This window comes from Salmo salar, chromosome ssa06 (assembly GCF_905237065.1).
Source record: "Salmo salar chromosome ssa06, Ssal_v3.1, whole genome shotgun sequence".
Taxonomy (NCBI): Eukaryota; Metazoa; Chordata; class Actinopteri; order Salmoniformes; family Salmonidae; genus Salmo; species Salmo salar.
The window spans coordinates 92,062,483-92,084,985 of NC_059447.1; the positions used below are offsets into that span (position 1 = coordinate 92,062,483).

General features: G+C 43.7%; 1 protein-coding gene across 2 annotated transcripts; it reads left to right on the forward strand.

Annotated features, from left to right (window-relative positions):
* Positions 1-903: 903 nt before the first annotated feature.
* On the forward strand, positions 904-21,224 carry sh3bgrl2 (SH3 domain binding glutamate-rich protein like 2). Of its 2 annotated transcripts, XM_045721188.1 has the most exons (5): positions 904-1,211; positions 13,526-13,684; positions 13,795-13,821; positions 16,078-16,158; positions 18,508-21,224. In XM_045721188.1, exons 1-5 carry the CDS (start codon positions 1,167-1,169, stop codon positions 18,520-18,522), a joined length of 327 nt encoding a protein of 108 aa, XP_045577144.1. In that variant the 5' UTR covers positions 904-1,166; the 3' UTR covers positions 18,523-21,224. The 2 variants fall into 2 exon arrangements, with proteins under 2 accessions (XP_045577144.1, XP_045577143.1); XM_045721187.1 differs by lacking the exon at positions 13,795-13,821 and having other exon boundaries at positions 13,526-13,711.
* Positions 21,225-22,503: the final 1,279 nt, after the last annotated feature.

The following is a 22,503-nucleotide window of genomic DNA, read 5'->3' on the forward strand; positions in this document are numbered from 1 at the left end:
GCCGATACGTTTTTGAGGCTCCAAGACTTCAAGGCAGAAGTACTGCAACGACAGTCTCAAGAAGCATCCAGCCTGTGACCTGGATCCTTCTGAGCCTATAGTAATTTAAGTTTAAAGCTAGCTAATTTAGCTATTTCATCAACATATGAGTCGATTATTTGTTTAGGCTTTCAACTAGCTAGCTTGCTAGCTACATTGACTGTTCAATAACGTCTTTGCTAGCTACTTGTAACAGCAATGAATGTATATTATTAGCTAGTTGCTTGCAATCAAACTATTCCATGTCTAGTCTGTTGTTGTTTTCTATCTATCTAACTAGCTAGTTAGTTAGTTAGTTAGCATTTAGGAAAGGTACATCAACCCATCCCGTTCAGATTACCTTGGCTTCACGTCTCCATGGTCAGCCATGATCTGAAACTGATCGACTGAGTTAGCTAGCTGTTTATCTCGCTAGCTAAGGTGTTAGCGGTGCCATGGCAACCCCCGTTCTTCCGCATACTGTAGTTACGTCGTTACGCCAGAGAGTGGCGCTGTGACCACTTGTTGCGTGAGTTCAAGATATTCAGATTTATTCAAGAATACATTCAAATTAATAAGGAGACCTAACCTAATGGTTGTTTCTAGGTTTGTATTAATCTATTCTGAATAAAGAGTTGATCTATATTAGGAATATGTTTTTGATTGTCATTAGCCCTTATGGTGTGTGTGTGATTCATTAAATTGTTGCAACGGTCTGGCGTGCTGTTCTGTGCATTTGTCCTGATCTGTTATTTGTCCAGATTTGTCCTTTTTTCGAAAGGTATTAAAAAGCTCCTGGCTGCAGTAACCTTTCGTTGTATACAAACAAACTATATTTCACATAATGCATGTGTCAAGCAGGCTCAGTGTGGTTCAGTTCAGTCCAAAAGATCAGTGCTGTCAGGACCGCAGGGTGCCGGATGGGGGAGCGCGGTCCACGGTACGACGTTATCGTGGCACTGACTGTAGCCTATAAATACCGGGAGGCGCGCAGCCTACCTACCAACACTGACATTAATATAAACACGGCTTGAACTGCGAGGAGAGGCACTTACATTAGGATCCTACTACTGGGATAAACGCCTCAAGTGAAACGGAATATAAAACCGCTCGAGTTCAGCCGTGCGACGCACAGCACCAAAAATACTATGGTGATCAAGGTTTACATCGCCTCCTCCTCGGGATCTGTTGCGGTGAGTGAGTTCGTGCTCTGATAGTATGTAGCCTACCCGTAATCAAATCTGTAGGATTTATATTCTTCTGTGTGAGTTGCATCAATTGTACAGATGCAGACAGTGCCGTGAGGAGGGAATGCGTTCATCATGCCTTTTGATATTGTTGTTGACATCGGGAGGGGGGGCCTTATGTAAGTTCTCTGACTGATCTCCTATATGCTAGTGAGAAGCAAGATTCTGGAACGCAGCCTGCTATTGCCTTCACTCCAAACGTGTCTAGCATACTTTGATTTTTGAAAACATGGCTATAGACATGTGATTTTTGTTGTTGTTCTTGTGTGTGTCTGTATTAGTTCATTCTGTGTGATTATTCTGAAATCCAACCCATTAGCCCACTACACCTTATTAACCTCCATGTTTTAGGGGTGAGCTTTAATGACTCTACACTAGATGCAGGTCTCAGAGGTTCAACTTGCATCTTGGAGATCTTTCACATCATTATTCCTGGACTAGTAACCGGAAGGTTGCTGGTTCAAATCCCCGAGGCCGACAAGGTACACATCTGTCGTTCTGCCCCTAACCAGGCAGTTAACCCACTGTTCCTAGGCCGTCATTGAAAATAAGAATTTGTTCTTAACTGACTTGCCGAGTTAAATAAAGGTTAAATAAAGGTTACATAAAATTCTCAAGGCCCTCTTCTTTTAGCAGGTACGTGTACACACAGCAGAGCCAGGCATAACGCCTTGTTTGCATCACAAATGGCACCCTATTCCCCTATTCCCCTATGTAGTAGTACACTACTTTTGACCAGAGCCCTATGGGAGCCATGTAGGACCTAGTCAAAAGTAGTGCACTTCATAGGGAGTAGGGTATTGATTGGGATGCAGTTTAAATAGAAGATAATACTCTGTAGGCTTTATTGAGATTTAAATGGTGCACTTCCATTTGATATTGCAGCCTAGGTCCACGTAGGACCACGTAGGACCCAGTAGGACCACGTAGGACCCAGTAGGCCCACGTAGGACTCAGTAGGCCCACGTAGGACTCAGTAGGACCACGTAGGACTCAGTAGGCCCACGTAGGACTCAGTAGGACTCAGTAGGTCCACGTAGGACCCAGTAGGCCCCAGTAGGTCTCAGTAGGCCCAAGTAGGTCTCAGTAGGCCCACGTAGGACTCAGTAGGCCCACGTAGGACTCAGTAGGACAACGTAGGTCCACGTAGGACCCAGTAGGTCCACGTAGGACCCAGTAGGCCCACGTAGGACCCAGTAGGTCCACGCAACAAAAAAATATATAGCCAGCTGCACATGATGTAGGCTTACTTTCCACTGTCTGTCTTTTAAGTGCAAAGAAATGCATATGGTTGTCGTCGTCGTCCCCCCCAACTGGGCCCTGGTCTAAAGTAGTATACTTCATAGGGAATAGGGTGCCATTTGGGAAGCACCCTGTACAACTCTCCCGCTCTAGGTATGTTTTTATCTTATCAGCGCCAAGGTTGAACAAAGTCCATGTTTGCCTCTTCTAACAGTGCTCCCTTTTTCTACATTTGAGTCATTTAGCAGACGCTCTTATCCAGAGCGACTAACAGTAGTGAATGCATACATTTCATACATTTTATTAATTTTTTTCTTCTCCATACTGGTCCCCCGTGGGAATCGAACCCACAACCCTGGTGTTGCAAACACCGTGCTCTACCAACTGAAACAGGATGTCCTCCTCAACTGAACTGTGTCCCTGAATGACATCATTCTCCCTATGGGCCCTGGACAAAAGTAGTGCACTATGTAGGGTATAGGGTGCCATTTGAGATGTAGTCCTGTAGTCCTGTAATGTACTGCAAATGGCCCTGCACCCTTGGTATGTGCTGTTCAAACTAAAGGTCGACCGATTTATGATTATGATTTTCCCACGCCGATACCGATTATTGGAGGACCAATAAAAGCCGATACCGATTATTGGAGGACCAATAAAAGCCGATACTGATTAATGTGTGTGTGATGATGATTACAACAATACTGAATTAACACTTTTATTTTATATTTAATATAATACATAAATAAAATCTATTTAGTCTCAAATAAATAATGAAACCTGTTCAATTTGGTTTAAATAATGCAAAAACAAAGTGTTGGAGAAGAAAGTAAAAGTGCAATATGTGCCATGTAAGAAAGCTAATGTTTAAGTGTCTTGCTCAGAACATGAGCACATATGAAAGCTCTTCAATATTCCCAGGTAAGAAGTTTTAGGTTGTAGTTATTATAGGACTATTTCTCTCTATACCATTTTGTATTTCATATACCTTTAACTATTGCATGTTCTAATAGGTACTTTAGTTTTGCCAGCCTAATCTCGGGAGTTGATAGGCTTGAAGTCATAAACAGAGCTGTATTTCAAGCATTGTGAAACACAGCAAAGTGCTGTTTGAATGAATGCTTACGAGCCTGCTGCTGCCTACCACCGCTCAGTCAGACTGCTCTATCAAATCATAGACTTAATTATAATATAATAAACACACAGAAATACGAGCCTTTGGTCATTAATAAGGTCAAATCCGGAAACTATCATTTCGAAAACAAAACATTTATTCTTTCAGTGAAATACGGAACCATTCCGTATTTTATCGAACGGGTGGCATCCCTAAGTCTGTTGCTGTTACATTGCACAACCTTCAACGTTATGTCATAATTATGTACAATTCTGGCAAATTAGTTCGCAACGAGCCAGGCGGCCCAAACTGCTGCATATACTCTGACTCTGCGTGCACTGAACGCAAGAGAAGTGACATAATTTCCCTAGTTATTATTGCCTGCTAACATGAACTTCTTTTAACTAAATATGCAGGTTTAAAAAATATATACTTGTGTATTGATTTTAAGAAAGCCATTGATGTTCATGGTTAAGTACATTGGTGCAACGATTGTGCTTTTGTCGCGAATGCGCTTTTGTTAAGTCATCACCTGTTTGGTGAAGTAGGCTGTGATTCAATGATAAATTAACAGGCACCGCATTGATCATATGCAACGCAGGACAAGCTAGTTAAACTATCATCAACCATGTTTAGTTAACTAGTGATTATGTTAAGATTGATTGTTTTTTTATAAGATACGTTTAATGCTAGCTAGCAACTTACCTTGGCTCCTTGCTGCACTCGCGTAACAGGTGGTCAGCCTGCCACGCAGTCTCCTCGTGGAGTGCAATGTAATCGGCATCCAAAAATGCCGATTTGTTATGAAAACTTGAAATCGGCCCTAATTAATCGTCCATGCCGATTTTTAATCGGTCGACCTCTAGTTCAGACGGCCCTGCCGCCCTGGTCGGAGCGGTTCAGACGGCCCTGCCGCCCTGGTCGGAGCGGTTCAGACGGCCCTGGTCGGAGCGGTTCAGACTTGTTTGTCCCACACACACACACACTGTGATTTTAATGTCAACATAATGAGTTAGAAAGAGGAATGTCTTTTAGTGGCTGTTTTCAATCTTCACATGCACCGCTGAATTTCAAACCTTGAAAGTAGGCCTGACACTTTTTTTTTTTGTATTTTTTTTGAGCCTTTGAATATAAGTAAAGTCTTTTATCTCCCCATGATCAGTCATTTGACCATAGGGTTGTGTACTCTGGTTGTGTACTCTGGTGTGACCTGAGGGAATGGATTGATCTAAATGGTATTAATTAGAAGAAAAATACTCTATTGATTTATTCTCCTTAAAGGCCACGGAAATTCTGCTTCTGCTTTATCCTAACCCTCCAATTGCTTCCCTACTCCCTACAATCTTTTCCCCCTGTTGGATTGACTGTCCCATCTGTCTAACCTCTAACCTCCCGTTCCCGAAAGAACATGGGGCCTGTCGCTCTTCGGGTTTCACATGAGAAGAGAGAGGCAGACCCTTTAGAGGATAATATTTATTAAAGTCTCTCTTAAGAAATGCCTCTAGTCTTAGGTAACGGGATAAATTATTCATGCATTTTAGTTTACCGTATCTCTGGAATGGGAAAACAAAAACACAATTGCTGCTGTAGTGTTTACAAAAGTTATTTTTAACCCGGTGAGAGACACACACACACACACACCTTGAATACCCTTGGTGTCATCTATGTTTTGAGTTTTCATTCAGTTTGGATGCCATTTTAAATAGAATTATAAAATGACAGTTTGACGAGAAAGAATGGAAAGTGACATGCAGCCCTCATCTGTTTTAAGTACAGGGAGAGGGCAAGAGAGAGGGGTGGAGAGGGCAAGAGAGAGGGAAGGAGAGGAAGGAGAGGGCAAGAGAGAGGGCAAGAGAGAGGGGAAGGAGAGGAAGGAGAGGGCAAGAGAGAGGGGAAGGAGAGGAAGGAGAGGGCAAGAGAGAGGGAAGCGCGAGGAAGGAGAGGGGTGGAGAGGGAAGCGCGAGGAAGGAGAGGGGTGGAGAGGGCAAGAGAGAGGGAAGCGAGAGGGCAAGAGAGAGGGAAGCGAGAGGGCAAGAGAGAGGGAAGCGAGAGGAAGGAGAGGGGTGGAGAGGGCAAGAGAGAGGAAGGAGAGGGGTGGAGAGGGCAAGAGGGAGATTAGCAGAAAGGGAAATGTACAGAGAGAAATATAGAAAGCAAGTAGGAGGGAAACAAAGGGGTAGAGCTAGCTGAACAGAGTGAATCATTATAAGAAGTGATTTCGAACCCTGAAATGAGCAGCTCCAGATTAGATCAGATTAGTGGAGTGGTAATCATCCGCCCAGAACGGACGAGTTGACAACCACACTTCATCCTTTTAGATGGAAGGATGAAACTACCCTCATCGCTCTGAGTTGGGAAGATGGCACCTCGTTGTGATTCCACACAACATATGTAGAGACTTTAGTAATGTTGTTTTAGAGGCGGTATTTTACTGTAAACGGTAGTGTTTTAGAGGTACTATGTTACTGTAAACAGTAGTGTTGTTTTAGAGGCACTATGTTACTGTAAACAGTAGTGTTGTATTAGAGGCACTATGTTACTGTAAACAAGCACTATGTTACTGTAAACAGTAGTGTTGTTTTAGAGGCACTATGTTACTGTAAACAGTAGTGTTGCATTAGAGGCACTATGTTACTGTAAACAAGCACTATGTTACTGTAAACAGTAGTGTTGTTTTAGAGGCACTATGTTACTGTAAACAGTAGTGTTGTTTTAGAGGCACTATGTTACTGTAAACAGTAGTGGTGTTTTAGAGGCACTATGTTACTGTAAACAAGCACTATGTTACTGTAAACAGTAGTGTTGTTTTAGAGGCACTATGTTACTGTAAACAGGCACTATGTTACTGTAAACAGTTGAGATCCCACATCCTCTTTTACAACCAAAGATGTGACCACCCACATATTATCTCTGTATTTTTCTCTCTCTTACTCATTCTCTCTCTCTCTTACTCATTCTCTCTTTCATTTTCTTTGTCTCTCTCTTTCACACACACACTGGCTGTGTGGTGACGTGGTGTGATGAGAAAAGGATTAGTCCTCTGTCTTAACCTCTGTTAATCTCTGAACTACAGCACAGTACTACTACACAAACAGTAATACACTACGTCACCGTGTCCTGCATGTCTGTCTGTCTGCCTGTCTGTCTGCCTATCAATGATTGATTGTTCAGTACTACTACATTAATCTCCTTTTATATTGCCCTGGCCTCATTTGTCTTTGTGTCAAAACAATGGTTTCATTGTGCCCTCACCATCCCTAAACACACACAGGCACAGGCTTACACACACACACACACACACACACACACACACACACACACAATAGACCTCCAGCAGAGATGAGTTTGTAAGAAACTAGACAATGGTTCATGCCTGCTATGAGGAGAGAGTTCTGACAGTTAAGCGTAAATCATAGTCCATAGACAGAGAACGCGATTGTCCGGTGTCCCATTGTGACATAGCTACAAGGCTCTGAGACCACTCCCCCCCCCCCTCTCTCTCTCTCTCTCTCTCTCCCCCCTCTCTCAATTTCAATCTAAGGGCTTTATTGGCATGGGAAAAATATGTTAACATTGCCAAAGCAAGTGAAATAATAGATAAGAAACATTTTACATTACACTCACAGAAGTTCCAAAATAATAAAGACATTTTCAAATGTCATATTATGTCATATATAAACAGTGTTGTAACGATGTGCAAATAGGGAAAATAAATAAACATAAATATGGGTTGTATTTACAATGGTGTTTGTTCTTCACTGGTTGCCCTTTTCTTGTGGCAACAGGTCACACAATCTTGCTGCTGTGATGGAACACTGTCGAATTTCACTCACTAGATATGGGAGTTCATCAAAATTGTGTTGTTTTTTAATTCTTTGTGGATCTACAGTGGCCTTTCTCAATAGCAAGGCTATGCTCACTGAGTCAGTACATAGTCAAAGCGTTCCTTAAGTTTTGGTCAGTCACAGTGGTCAGGTATTCTGCCACTGTGTCACGTTCGTCGTAATAATTGGACCAAGGCGCAGCGTGAGTAGCGTTACACATCTTTATTATAACGTGAAACTTCAGCAAAATACAAAAACAATAAATGAACAAACGAAATGTGAAGACAGCAAGGTGCAAATAGGTACCTACACAAAAAACAAAATCCCACCAACACAGGTGGGGGAAAAATAACTACTTAAATATGATCCCCAATTAGAGACAACGATTACCAGCTGCCTCTAATTGGGAATCATACAAATCACCAACATAGAAATACTAACCTAGAACCCCACATAGAAATAATAAACTAGAATACCCCCTAGTCACGCCCTGACCTACTTCACCATAGAGAAACAATGGCTCTCTATCGTCAGGGCGTGTCACTGTGTACTCTCTGTTTAGGGACAAATAGCATTCTAGTTTGATGTTTTTTTTTTTGTTAATTCTTTCCAATGTGTAAAGTAATTATCGTTTTTGTTTTCTCGTGATTTAGTTGGTTTATTTGGTCTAATTGTGTTGCTGTCCTTGGTCTGTTTTGTGTTTTCTGAACAGAGCCCCAGGACCAGCTTGCATACGGGACTCTTCTCCGGGTTCATCTTTCATGTTGTTGTTTGTTTAGTGTTTTCCAATTTTTACAAGTGATTCGATTCTATGGATTCTTCAACTACACTGAGCTGATTTCTGACGTGCTGTTCCTTCTTTCCGTAGTGTATTTCTGTATTGTTTTAGTGATTCACCATAGTGAAGGACTAGACTCAGGTTTTCTGGGTCTCTGTGTTTTTGGTTGGACAGGTTTCTCAATTTCTTTCTTATGTTTTTGCATTCTTCATCAAACCATTTGTCATTGTTGTTCATTTTCTAAAGTTATTTGCTTGACATTTTTAGATTTGATAGGGAAGCAGAGAGGTTAGATATACTGTTTAGGTTTTCTACTGCCAAGTTTACACCTTCACTATTACAGTGAAACATTTTGTCCAGCAAGTTTTTTTTGGTAGATTTCAACACTATTTTCCTTCAATCTATAGCATTTCTTAATATTATTCAATTTCTTTGGCTTTGATGCCTCATTGATTGAGCAAAGCTCTGTTCCAGTAGACTGTGATTTTGCTGTGATCTGAAAGGGGTGTCAGTGGGCTGACTGTGAACGCTCTGAGAGACTCTGGGTTGAGGTCAGTGATAAAGTAGTCTACAGTACTACTGCCAAGAGATGAACTGTAGGTGTACCTACCGTAGGAGTCCCCTCGAAGCCTACCATTGACTATGTACATACCCAGCGTGTGACAGAGCTGCAGGAGTTGTGACCCATTTTTGTTGGTTATGTTGTCGTAGTTGTCTAGGGGGGCATATGGGGGAGGGAATGCTGTCACCTCCAGGTAGATGTTTGTCCCTCTGTGTTCTGATGGTGTCGGGTTCTTGTCCAGTTCTGGCATTTAGGTCACCACAGACTAGTACATGTCCCTGGGCCTGGAAATGATTGATTTCCCCCTCCAGGATGGAGAAGCTGTCTTCATTATAGTATGGGGATTCTAGTGAGGGGATATACAGTTGAAGTCGGAAGTTTATATACTCCTAGGTTGGAGTCATTAAAACTCGTTTTTCAACCACTCCACAAATTTCTTGTTAACAAACTATTGTTTTGGCAAGTCGGTTAGGACATCTACTTTGTACATGACACAAGTAATTTTTCCAAGAATTGTTTACAGACAGATTATTTCACTTATAATTCACTGTATCACAATTCCAGTGGGTCAGAAGTTTACATGCACTAAGTTGACTGTGCCTTTATTAAACAGCTTGGAAAATTCCAGAAAATTATGTCATGGCTTTAGTAGCTTCTGATATGCTAATTGACATCATATGAGCCAATTGGAGGTGTACCTGTGGATGTATTTCAAAGCCTAGCTTTTAAACTCAGTTCCTTTGCTTGACATCATGGGAAAATCAAAAGAAATCAGCCAAGACCTCAGAAAAAATAATTGTAGATCTCCACGAGTCTGGTTCATCCTTGGAAGCAACTTCCAAACGCCTGAAGGTACCACGTTCATCTGTACAAACAATAGTACGCAAGTATAAACACCATGGGACCATACAGCCGTCATACCGCTCAGGAAGGAGACACGTTCTGTCTCCTAGAGATGAAGGTAGTTTGGCGCAAATCAATCCCAGAACAACATCAAAGGACCTTGTGAAGATGCTGGAGGAAACCGGTACAAAAGTATCTACAGTTGTGGCCAAAAGTTTTTATAATGACACAAATATTAATTTTCACAAAGTCTGCTGCCTCAGTTTGTATGATGGCAATTTGCATATACTCCAGAATGTTATGAAGAGTGATCAGATGAATTGCAATTAATTGCAAAGTCCCTCTTTGCCATGCAATTGAACTGAATCCCCCAAAAACATTTCCACTGCATTTCAACCCTGCCACAAAAGGACCAGCTGACATGTCAGTGATTCTCTCATTAACACAGGTGTGAGTGTTGATGAGGACAAGGCTGGAGATCACTCTGTCATGCTGATTGAGATTGAATAACAGACTGGAAGCTTCAAAAGGAAGGTGGTGCTTGGAATCATTGTTCTTCCTCTGTCAACCATGGTTACCTGCAAGGAAACACGTGCCGTCATCATTGCTTTGCACAGAAAGGGCTTCACCGGCAAGGATATTGCTGCCAGTAAGATTCCACCTAAATCAACCATTTATTGGATCATCAAGAACTTCAAGGAGAGCGGTTCAATTGTTGTGAAGAAGGCTTCAGGGCGCAAAGAAAGTCCAGCAAGCTCCAGGACCGTCTCGTAAAGTTGATTCAGCTGCGGGATCGGGGCACCACCAGTACAAAGCTTGCTCAGGAATGGCAGCAGGCAGGTGTGAGTGCATCTGCACACACAGTGAGGCGAAGACTTTTGGAGGATGGCCTGGTGTCAAGAAGGGCAGCAAAGAAGCCACTTCTCTCCAGGAAAAACATCAGGGACAGACTGATATTCTGCAAAAGGTACAGGGATTGGACTGCTGAGGACTGGGGTAAAGTCATTTTCTCTGAATCCCCTTTCCGATTGTTTGGGGCATCCGGAAAAAAGCTTGTCCGGAGAAGACAAGGTGAGCGCTACCATCAGTCCTGTGTCATGCCAACAGTAAAGCATCCTGAGACCATTCATGTGTGGGGTTGCTTCTCAGCCAAGGGAGTGGGCTCACTCACAATTTTGCCTAAGAACACAGCCATGAATAAAGAATGGTACCAACACATCCTCCGAGAGCAACTTCTCCCAACCATCCAGGAACAGTTTGGTGACGAACAATGCCTTTTCCAGCATGATGGAGCACCTTGCCATAAGGCAGAAGTGATAACTAAGTGGCTCGGGGAACAAAACATCGATATTTTGGGTCCATGGCCAGGAAACTCCCCAGACCTTAATCCCATTGAGAACTTGTGATCAATCCTTAAGAGGCGGGTGGACAAACAAAAACCCACAAATTCTGACAAACTCCAAGCATTGACCATGCAAGAATGGGCTGCAATCAGTCAGGATGTGGCCCAGTCTTGAAAAAGAAGGGTCAACACTGCAAATATTGACTCTTTGCATCAACTTCATGTAATTGTCAATAAAAGCCTTTGACACTTATGAAATGCTTGTAATTATACTTCAGTATTCCATAGTAACATCTGACAAAAATATCTAAAGACACTGAAGCAGCAAACTTTGTGGAAATTAATATTTGTGTCATTGTCAACTTTTGGCTACGACTGTATATCCACAGTAAAACGAGTCCTATATCGACATAACCTGAAAGGCCGCTCAGCAAGGAAGAAGCCACTGCTCCAAAACCGCCATAAAAAAGCCAGACTACGGTTTGCAACTGCACATGGGGACAAAGATTGTACTTTTTCATGAAATGTCCTCTGGTCTGATGAAACAAAAATAGAACAGTTTGGCCATAATGACCATCATTATGTTTGGAGGAAAAAGGGGGAGGCTTGCAAGCCAAAGGAGACCATCCCAACCGTGAAGTACGGAGGTGGCAGCATCATCTTGTGGGGGTGCTTTGCTGCAGGAGGGACTGGTGCACTTCACAAAATAGATGGCATCATGAGGCAGGAAAATTATGTTGATATATTGAAGCAACATCTCAAGACATCAGTCAGGAAGTTAAAGCTTGGTTGCAAATGGGTCTTCCAAATGGACAATGACCCCAAGCATACTTCCAAAGTTGTGGCAAAATGGCTTAAGGACAACAAGGTCAAGGTATTGGAGTGGCCATCACAAAGCCCTGACCTCAATCCCATAGAAAATATGTTGGCAGAACTGAAAATGTGTGTGTGAGCAAGGAGGCCTACAAACCTGACTCGGTTACACCAGCTCTGTCAGGAGGAATGGAACAAAATTCCCCCAATGTATTGTGGGAAGCTTGTGGAAGGCTACCTGAAACGTTTGACCCAAGTTAAACATTTTAAAGGCAATGCTCCCAAATACTAACTTCTGACCCACTGGGAGTGTGATGAAAGAAATAAAAGCTGAAATAAATAATTCTCTCTTCTGACATTTCACATTCTTAAAATATAGTGGTGATCCTAACTGACCTAAGAAAGGGAATTTTTACTCTGATTAAATGTCAGGAATTGTGAAAAACTGAGTTTAAATGTATTTGGCTGAGGTGTATGTAAACTTCCCACTTTAACTGTAGGTAGCATTCAGGAGGACATTTTTCTTTAAGATAATTTCCTTTTGAATTTCTAGCCAAATGTAAAATGTTCCTGTTTTGATTAATTTAATAGAGTGGGCTAGGTCTGCTCTATACCAAATTAGCATACCCCCTGAGTCTCTTCCCTGTTTCACACCTGGTAGTTTGGTGGATGGGACTACCAGCTCTCTGTAACCTAGGGGGAAACCATTGGGTCCATCTCCTCTATACCATATTTCTTGTAGGTTGACAATGTTTGTATTTCTGATTTTCTTTGAAGTCTAGGTTTCTGCTCTTTAGGCCAAAGGCAGATGACCTCAGGCCTTGGATATTCCAGGATGAGATGGTGAAGGCTTTGTGTTCCATAAAGTGTCCAATGCTGTTGGTTCGCTCTCGCTCTCTCTCGCTCTCATATTTATATATGGTGACTGGGTCCAGCTGGAGCACTCAGCAGACTGAGAAACAGGAAGGTGGTACCGTCAGCAAAGTGTGTGTGTGTGTGTGTGTGTGTTTTTAATAACCTACAGAGAAGTGTGGGAGTTTGTGTTCTCACTGGGATGTTTTTCCTACTCGTCACAGTCACACACAAGGTTTTAAACTATCTTCTCATTACTTCTGTAGGGACCGAACCAAGCTCAGCTGACCACCCTGTAGTAGCTGGCCTGGCTTGGACCTGTAGTGTGTGACCTTTTTCTAGGGAGTTTTTCCTAGGGAGTTTTTCCTAGCCACCGTGCTTCTACACCTGCATTGCTTGCTGTTTGGGGTTTTAGGCTGGGTTTCTGTACAGCACTTTGAGATATCAGCTGATGTAAGAAGGGCTTTATAAATACATTTGATTTGATCCAGTGTGTTCTACCGACAAGTTACAAACTAAACAGATTGTAATCTAGCAAACGAGTATAATTTGATTGATGCTAATTTGAGTAAAGTCACAACAACTTTCTAAAATGGTGACATTAACCAATAGGGCTTTAGTCAACACTAATGTAGTAAATGGAGAACAAGGTTCCCTAATTTCATCCATTACCGTCAGAGATGGACACCATGATCAGTACAATACACTGTGTGTTTGTTTAGTCTGTCCATACGGGAGTCTCAGCACGTCTGATCTCTCTCTCTCTACTGGGGGGTCAGGTGACAGACCTTCTTCAGTATGGTTCTCTTGTATATCGTGTGACTTCCTTCCAAATCCTGTATCCTGACTCGATGATTTGGAAGTCTTTTTTTCTCCCCCCCCCCACCCTACAGGTGAAGAAGCGCCAGCAAGCTGTGGTGGGGTTCTTGGAGGCCAACCGGATCTCCTTCCAGGAAGTGGACATCACCAATGTGGAGGAGAGAAGGCTGTGGATGTACCAACACATCCCTCAGGAGAAACACCCAGACAAGGGCAACCCGCTTCCCCCACAGATCTTCAATGGAGACAGCTACTGTGGGGTAAGAGATAGATACCGTAGTGATCCTCACTAACCCTAACCCAGGAGAAACACCCAGACGAGGGCAACCCGCTTCCCCCACAGATCTTCAATGGAGACAGCTACTGTGGGATAAGATAGCGAGGAGGTGGACATAAATCCATCCATCTAACACAAGAACTGGTCCTGAACCCAAAACGCAGCCACGTAATGTTAATGTAGGCGTATGTGATGACATGCGTCTACAGGAATGGCCACGGGACTTGCGGTTGCGGCAGATGCAGCCCTCTAGTCTAGCAATTAGCCTGTATTACGTAATCTAATGTTATCATTTAGCATATAGCCTGTGTTAGTTGGTCTAATGTTATCATTTAGCATATAGCCTGTGTTAGTTGGTCTAATGTTATTATTTAGCATATAGCCTGTGTTAGTTGGTCTAATGTTAGCATTTAGCATATAGCCTGTGTTAGTTGGTCTAATGTTAGCATGTAGCCTGAATGGTCAGTTGGTGAACGAGCTAGCTAACATTAGCTGTCCTGCGCCCTGTGTTGAGTGATAAATGAGCGAGCTAGCTAGCGGTGCTAACGTCAGCCGTCCTGTGCCCTGTGCTGAGTACGGCATATTGCTGGGTAACCCCTGCTGCGTAATCCCATTGCTCCATGGGGCAGATTATCAAGGTAGCATCCCATATTGCACCCTATTCTCTTTATAGTGCACTACCTTTGGCCAGAGCCCTCAGGGAATGTCTGTTGTCATGTTAGACTGTGTGTAAGGAAACGTACAGTATTATACAGAGTCATGGGTCCACGGAACTCCCTTCCATTTTACATACATAGCGCAAGTGAACAGCAATGTTAATGGTTTTTAAATGTATGTAAATTGTAAAGTATTTTGTCTGTCTTTTTTTTTTTTACGTGTCAGACCAGAGTAAGACAAGCTGTTGCTAATGAGGCTCTCAACAAAAAAAAAATGTGTGTGTGTGTGTGTGTCAGCTATTTGATCACCTGTCTGCAATTGCTAATATCCCATCCGTAACCGCCTATGTGAAAACCTGAGGCCCGAAAATATAGAAAATGCGATATAGGCTTCAGTCAAAGACGGCAACAACAACAACACAAATGTACACGGGCTGCAGGAATCTCTTGTTACCTGATTTTTAGATATGTTTCTGGTTTTAATTTCCAACGTTTTGTTAGTCAACTTGTCTATAACTAGATGCATGCAGCTTCTCTTCTGTCGTTTTTATATGTTACCCTAGAAGACTCAATAAACCCTTGTTAACCAGAATTAATGTCATAAATCGATAGAATGTACGCTTCAATCTAGTTCACATCGGGTCAAGTTTTCTCTATCGTCTTTTGCGGAGCGGAAGATGTTTTAGGGACCCCGGGGGGAGAAAGTACAATAAACGCAACAACAAAAAACAAACAAAAAACATGAAATCACTTTGACCGGTTGTAAGGAAATAGAATGCTGTGAATACGACCCAACGTGTTTCTGATCAGATTTCAGTTCGTCTCGGATATTTTATGTGGTTGAAATACTATCAGCTTCTATGATGCTTTTATCGTAAAGACGTCACCTCTACAGATGGTATCTAACTGAGCATTGCGTTCTCTCAAGATGCTGAAATGAATAAATCACTCCTATAATTCCCAAGTCCAAATTTTGCCTACATCTAGTGGATCATTTAACTGCAAGAAAATCTTAATTCTGCAAGAGTTATTAATAATTCTATGTGAGAGGTTATAGACCTACAGTCAGTGTCCAGTGTTCAGTTTCCATTTAACCTGAACAGTAAGGCTACAGTTCCCTTGACGCGCCATGGGCCTAATTTGAAGTCCCGCCTCACAATCATCACATCATAATATAGCCAACACTGCTATCATCCTCGTCTACCACTTCACCTAATCTTTTTCCAAACATTGCTTTTTCTAGCCCCCCCCCCTTCTCTTTTATGCTCAGCTCTACATTTCGAGAACTTTTGTCTTATTGAATTAAACTTCAACCATGTCCTTTTTGCCTCCACGGATTGACGTAAACGTTTTCTGCCTGTTCCCGAAAGCATTATTTGTCGATTGGCTGTGTAGGGTATTTGGCGCATATACAGTTAAGCCCTAAAGCTCGGGCTTTTGCACTAATACCAGAGCCTGAAATAATGAAAGAAAACCTCAATGTAGCCTATAGATATAAATTGCACAGGAATTATTCATTTATGGATTTTCTTTTTAAGGTATTGCTTGTCTTTTATTCCACCAGCCCTTCAGCCACACAATATTTATTGACCCTAAACCTGTCCAACGCACGGATATAACAGCGAATTATGACTCAACTCGTGTGTGTGTGTGTGTGTGTGTGTGTGTGTGTGTGTGTGTTTCATTCCATCAGGACTATGAGGACTTCTTCCAGTCCAAGGAGAACAACACTGTGTTTACATTCCTAGGCCTCAGCTCACCACCCTCAGTAACGGTATGACACACACACACACACACACACACACACACACACACACACTGTTTGCAAGGGAAAGGTCTGAAGACTATAAGGCTCCACTAGTTGTACAGCTACGGTGGTGGAGGAGCCCTCGGCAGCTGCAGGGCTGGAGGGGCCCTCGGCAGCTGCAAGGGGCTGGAGGGGCCCTCGGCAGCTGCAAGGGGCGGAGGGGCCCTCGGCAGCTGCAAGGGGTGGAGGAGCCCTCGGCAGCTGCAAGGGGTGGAGGGGCCCTCGGCAGCTGCAAGGGGTGGAGGGGCCCTCGGCAGCTGCAAGGGGCGGAGGGGCCTTCGGCAGCTGCAAGGGGCGGAGGGGCCCTCGGCAGCTGCAAGGGGCGGAGGGGCCCTCGGCAGCTACAGGGGTGGAGGAGCACACTTCCATTGTTCTCCTAGAGTGGCTGAATATGTTCCTGTCTTCTAGATGACTCGTATCTGATTCCTGAGAATATACAGGATGTTCCTGTCTTGATATATGACCCTGAGAAGGAACACAGTCTGATTCACTTGTCCAGAAGACATCACATGGTCTGACCACGTGTCCCAAATGGCACCCTATTCCTTCTATAGTGCACTACTTGGGCTCTATAGGCTCTGGTCCAACGTAGTGCACTATATAGGGAATAGGGTGCCAATTGGGACGAATTCATTGTCTCGTTTTCCACAGATTATCAGTAACCAGGATCATTAGATTTTCCTTCAATCACATGCCTGGTCTGTCTCCAGTCTGGCAGCTGATTGGATAACTCCACTAATTGGCTGGGATGTGCTTTAACATAGACCAGTGGACTTGAATGAGTGCTTCGTCCCAAATGACACCCTATTCCCTATACAGTGCACTACCTTCTACCCCCTTTACGGCCCTATGAGCCCTGTTCAAATGTAGTGCACTAGTTAGGGAATAGGCTGTCATTTGGGACGCATCCTGGTTTGTTTGTTGATGAGGACTTTTTAATAAGGTTGATGTTGCTGACAAACAGAACACGGTGATCTCTCTCTCCAGGAGACTCCTGAATGAACAGGGTCCCTTGGGAACCTTTCAGCTTGGATTTCAGCATGCTGGGATAATGTATTGTGTTGATTCAGCATGCTGGGATAATGTATTGTGTTGATTCAGCATGTTCTGAGAATGTATTGTGTTGATTCAGCATGCTGGGATAATGTATTGTGTTGATACATCATGTTCTGATAATGTATTGTGTTGATTCAGCATGCTGGGATAATGTATTGTGTTGATTCAGCGTGTTCTGAGAATGTATTGTGTTGATTCAGCATGCTGGGATAATGTATTGTGTTGATTCAGCGTGTTCTGAGAATGTATTGTGTTGATACATCATGTTCTGATAATGTATTGTGTTGATACATTATCACAGCATGCTGAATCAACACAATACATTATCAGAACATGATGTATCAACACAATACATTATCACAGCATGCTGAATCAACACAATACATTATCAGAACATGATGTATCAACACAATACATTATCAGAACATGATGTATCAACACAATACATTATCACAGCATGCTGAATCAATACATTATCAGAACAGGATGTATCAACACAATACATTATCAGAACAGGATGTATCAACACAATACATTATCACAGCATGCTGAATCAACACAATACATTATCAGAACATGCTGTATCAACACAATACATTATCACAGCATGCTGAATCAACACAATACATTATCACAGCATGCTGAATCAACACAATACATTATCACAGCGTGTTGATCTGTGTTGATGTTTTGATAATGTATTGTGTTGATTCAGCATGCTGTGTTGATGCTCTTGTTGTCTATGCAGTGCTGGATCCTTGTGTATGGCTGCATTTATACATTTGACTGATCAGATTTCCAGTAACTGGTCTTTTTGACTGATCAGATTTCCAGTAACTGGGCAAAATATCAGAATTGGGCATCCTGTGTAACTGTAGCCATTCATTGACTAAGTGGCTTTGTCCTGATACATGAGGTAGTTTTTATTTATTTATTTATTTATTTATTTATTTGACAAGGACAATGCACATCAATTAACATTTCTGTAAATGTTATGAACACAATCAGATGGTTGCTTGTTTGATTAATTGATAGTTTTGAGTGATTTGGTTGACCCTTCTTCTACCTCATATCTCCTCAGGATTGATTGGTTCCCCTCTACCTTATCTCTCAATTTTGGTTACCCTTCTTCACCTCATATCTCCTCATTATTCTTCTTCTACCTCATATCTCCTCAGGATTGATTGGTTGACCCTTCTTCTATCTCATATCTCCTCAGGATTGATTGGTTGACCCTTCTTCTATCTCATATCTCCTCAGGATTCCGAGTCGTAGGCGGTAGCGTGGGGAGTCGGGAGGTCGCAGAGCACATCACTTCCTGTATTACATCACTTCACCTCTCCCGGAGATCTCACCATAGTGACGCCACCATGTTGCCAAACACCCCAACACTCTGACCTCTCTGAGCCCCTCCACCCTATCCCCACCCCAAAAAAACACCTCAGCCTCTTCCCCCACCTACAGCCATCTAACCTGACACAGGAGGAGGGGAGGGGCTTCAGACCAACTGGAGGAAAATCAGACCAATAGAAGGAGCTTCAGACCAAGTGGAGGAGCATCAGACCAATAGAAGGGGCTTCAGATCATGGGAGGCGGGGCTTCCCCCCCCCAAAACAATGGCCAATGATTTTCCTGATTTAAAAAAAAAAAAAAAAAAAGTATATTTTTTTGGTTTTGTACAACTGCTGGTACTCATGACGATCTAGTCAGTGGTTCCTGTTTGTGTTAGCGGTAAATAATTAGATTGAGGTTTCTTTACTGCTATGTATTCTTTGGTCAGTTGTTCAGAACACTGTGTAGCCGCTCTTCTATCAACAGCAGAATGTAGCTCTCCTGTCAGAGTAGCCAAGTTGTCCTGCCCTTCTATCAACAGCAGAATGTAGCTCTCCTGTCAGAATAGCCAAGTTGTCCTGCCCTTCTATCAACAGCAGAATGTAGCTCTCCTGTCAGAGTAGCCAAGTTGTCCTGCCCTTCTATCAACAGCAGAATGTAGCTCTCCTGTCAGAATAGCCAAGTTGTCCTGCCCTTCTATCAACAGCAGAAGGTAGCTCTCCTGTCAGAGTAGCCAAGTTGTCCTGCCCTTCTATCAACAGCAGAATGTAGCTCTCCTGTCAGAGTAGCCAAGTTGTCCTGCCCTTCTATCAACAGCAGAATGTAGCTCTCCTGTCAGAATAGCCAAGTTGTCCTGCCCTTCTATCAACAGCAGAAGGTAGCTCTCCTGTCAGAGTAGCCAAGTTGTCCTGCCCTTCTATCAACAGCAGAAGGTAGCTCTCCTGTCAGAATAGCCAAGTTGTCCTGCCCTTCTATCAACAGCAGAAGGTAGCTCTCCTGTCAGAATAGCCAAGTTGTCCTGCCCTTCTATCAACAGCAGAATGTAGCTCTCCTGTCAGAGTAGCCAAGTTCTGTATGCGGTCAGACAGATAAAGCTGACCTGAGGTCGAAACTGGTAACACTAAAGTTGGACTTATGGTTAAAATCGAGGCGAGAGATGGAGTCCGCTACAGGTGTATTAGATGGGACTGCAATGTCCAACGGCCCATAGACTCCCATCAAGTCCCGTTCTGAATCGCTGTGAAACCAGACGTCTTGACATACGAAGGGCCGGCTGGTGGGATTGTTATGAGCCCACTGAAGGCTGTGTTAAGTAATGGAAGAGGAGACCAACTGGGAACTGGTGTTTTTTTAATTACTCCTCCCTCTCTCCCCTCTTCTCTTCCCTCTCTCCTCTTCTCTCTCCCCTCTTCTCTTCCCTCTCTCCTCTTCTCTCTCCCCTCTTCTCTTCCCTCTTCCTCTCTCTCTTCTCTCTCACTCTCCCCTTCCCCCTCTCTCCCCTCTTCCTCTCTCTCTCCTCTCTCACTCTCCCCTTCCCCCTCTCTCCCCTCTTCTCTTCCCTCTTCCTCTCTCTCTCCTCTCTCTCTCCCCTTCCCCCTCTCTCTCTTTCGCCTCTTCTGTTTCACTTTCTCCTCTTTCCTGTCTCTCCTCTTCCCCCTCTCTCTTTCCTGTCTCTCCTCTTCCCCCTCTCTCTTTCCCGTCTCTCCTCTTCCCCGTCTCTCCTCTTCCCCGTCTCTCCTCTTTCCCGTCTCTCCTCTTTCCCGTCTCTCCTCTTTCCCGTCTCTCCTCTTTCCTGTCTCTCCTCTTTCCTGTCTCTCTCCCCTCTTCCCCCTCTTTTATTAAATGATCATGGATGGGTGAATCATTGTGTTATGTTTACACATCACAGGCTTACACTCTGCCCACACACACGTTCCCCCACTGACTCAGACTCATTCCTAGTGAATGTAGTGCCATCTTGTGTTTTGATCTGTCACTGTTAACCTGACTAAAAATAACATTCCTTTTGATACATGCCATTTATATGTACTCTTTATAGTAGTTATATATATATATATATTGACAATCTCTACGGCCTGGTTTCCCGGACCCAGATTAAGGCAATAGACCTGAGATTCTCCATTGACTTCTTGTTTTTGTTTTTAATCCAGAGACTAGGCTTAATCTGGATCTGGGAATCCGTCCCTATAAATGATTTTAGTTGTCTGTCCTCTGTGTGTTGTTTTGGGTTTTGGCCGTGTTCAAGAGCTTCACAACCGCAATGTATCATGGGTAAATTGTGACTGACGAACACGGCCTTTTGACCTGGCTAACTAAAACTGTCATCGATGATTCTACACCAATGTTTTTCCCAACTCCCGGTCCTCCAGTACCCCCAACAGTACACATTTTTATTGTAGTCCCGAAACGAGCACACCTGATTTCAACCTGTCATCAGGCCTTCAACGAGTTAAAATTAGGAGTGTTTTGTCCAGAGCTACAACAGAGATGTGTGTTGTTGAGGGTACTGGAGGATCAATGCTCTACACGATGTTGAGAAAACAAATCAACCTTTTTGTTACGATGACATTGTTGTATGTTGATAGACCATCTGTAAATGCTCCCCCTATACAAATAAAATATTACCGTAGTTCCCTCAAACTCAACTCTGGACCTCACAGACAGTTCCACTTTTTGTTGTTGTTGTCTTTGTTTCTCTCTAATCAGGGACTGATTTAGACCTGGGACACCAGGTGGGTGATTCCCCCTCTAATCAGGGACTGATTTAGACCTGGGACACCAGGTGGGTTATTCCCCTCTAATCAGGGACTGATTTAGACCTGGGACACCAGGTGGGTGATTCCCCTCTAATCAGGGACTGATTTAGACCTGGGACACCAGGTGGGTGATTCCCCCTCTAATCAGGGACTGATTTAGACCTGGGACACCAGGTGGGTGATTCCCCCCTCTAATCAGGGACTGATTTAGACCTGGGACACCAGGTGGGTGATTCCCCCTCTAATCAGGGACTGATTTAGACCTGGGACACCAGGTGGGCGATTCCCCCTCTAATCAGGGACTGATTTAGACCTGGGACAGCATGTGGGTGATTCCCCCTCTAATCAGGGACTGATTTAGACCTGGGACACCAGGTGGGTGATTCCCCCTCTAATCAGGGACTGATTTAGACCTGAGACAGCATGTGGGTGATTCCCCCTCTAATCAGGGACTGATTTAGACCTGGGACACCAGGTGGGTGATTCCCCCTCTAATCAGGGACTGATTTAGACCTGGGACACCAGGTGGATGATTCCCCTCTAATCAGGGACTGATTTAGACCTGGGACACCAGGTGGGTTATTCCCCTCTAATCAGGGACTGATTTAGACCTGGGACACCAGGTGGGTGATTCCCCTCTAATCAGGGACTGATTTAGACCTGGGACACCAGGTGGGTGATTCCCCCTCTAATCAGGGACTGATTTAAACCTGAGACAGCATGTGGGTGATTCCCCCTCTAATCAGGGACTGATTTAGACCTGGGACACCAGGTGGGTGATTCCCCCCTCTAATCAGGGACTGATTTAGACCTGGGACACCAGGTGGGTGATTCCCCTCTAATCAGGGACTGATTTAGACCTGGGACACCAGGTGGGTGATTCCCCCTCTAATCAGGGACTGATTTAGACCTGGGACACCAGGTGGGTGATTCCCCTCTAATTAGGGACTGATTTAGACCTGGGATACCAGGTGGGTGATTTCCCCCTCTAATCAGGGACTGATTTAGACCTGGGACACCAGGTGGGTGATTCCCCCTCTAATCAGGGACTGATTTAGACCTGGGACACCAGGTGGGTGATTCCCCCTCTAATCAGGGACTGATTTAGACCTGGGACACCAGGTGGGTGCAATTTAATTATCAGGTAGAACAGAAAACCAGCAGACTC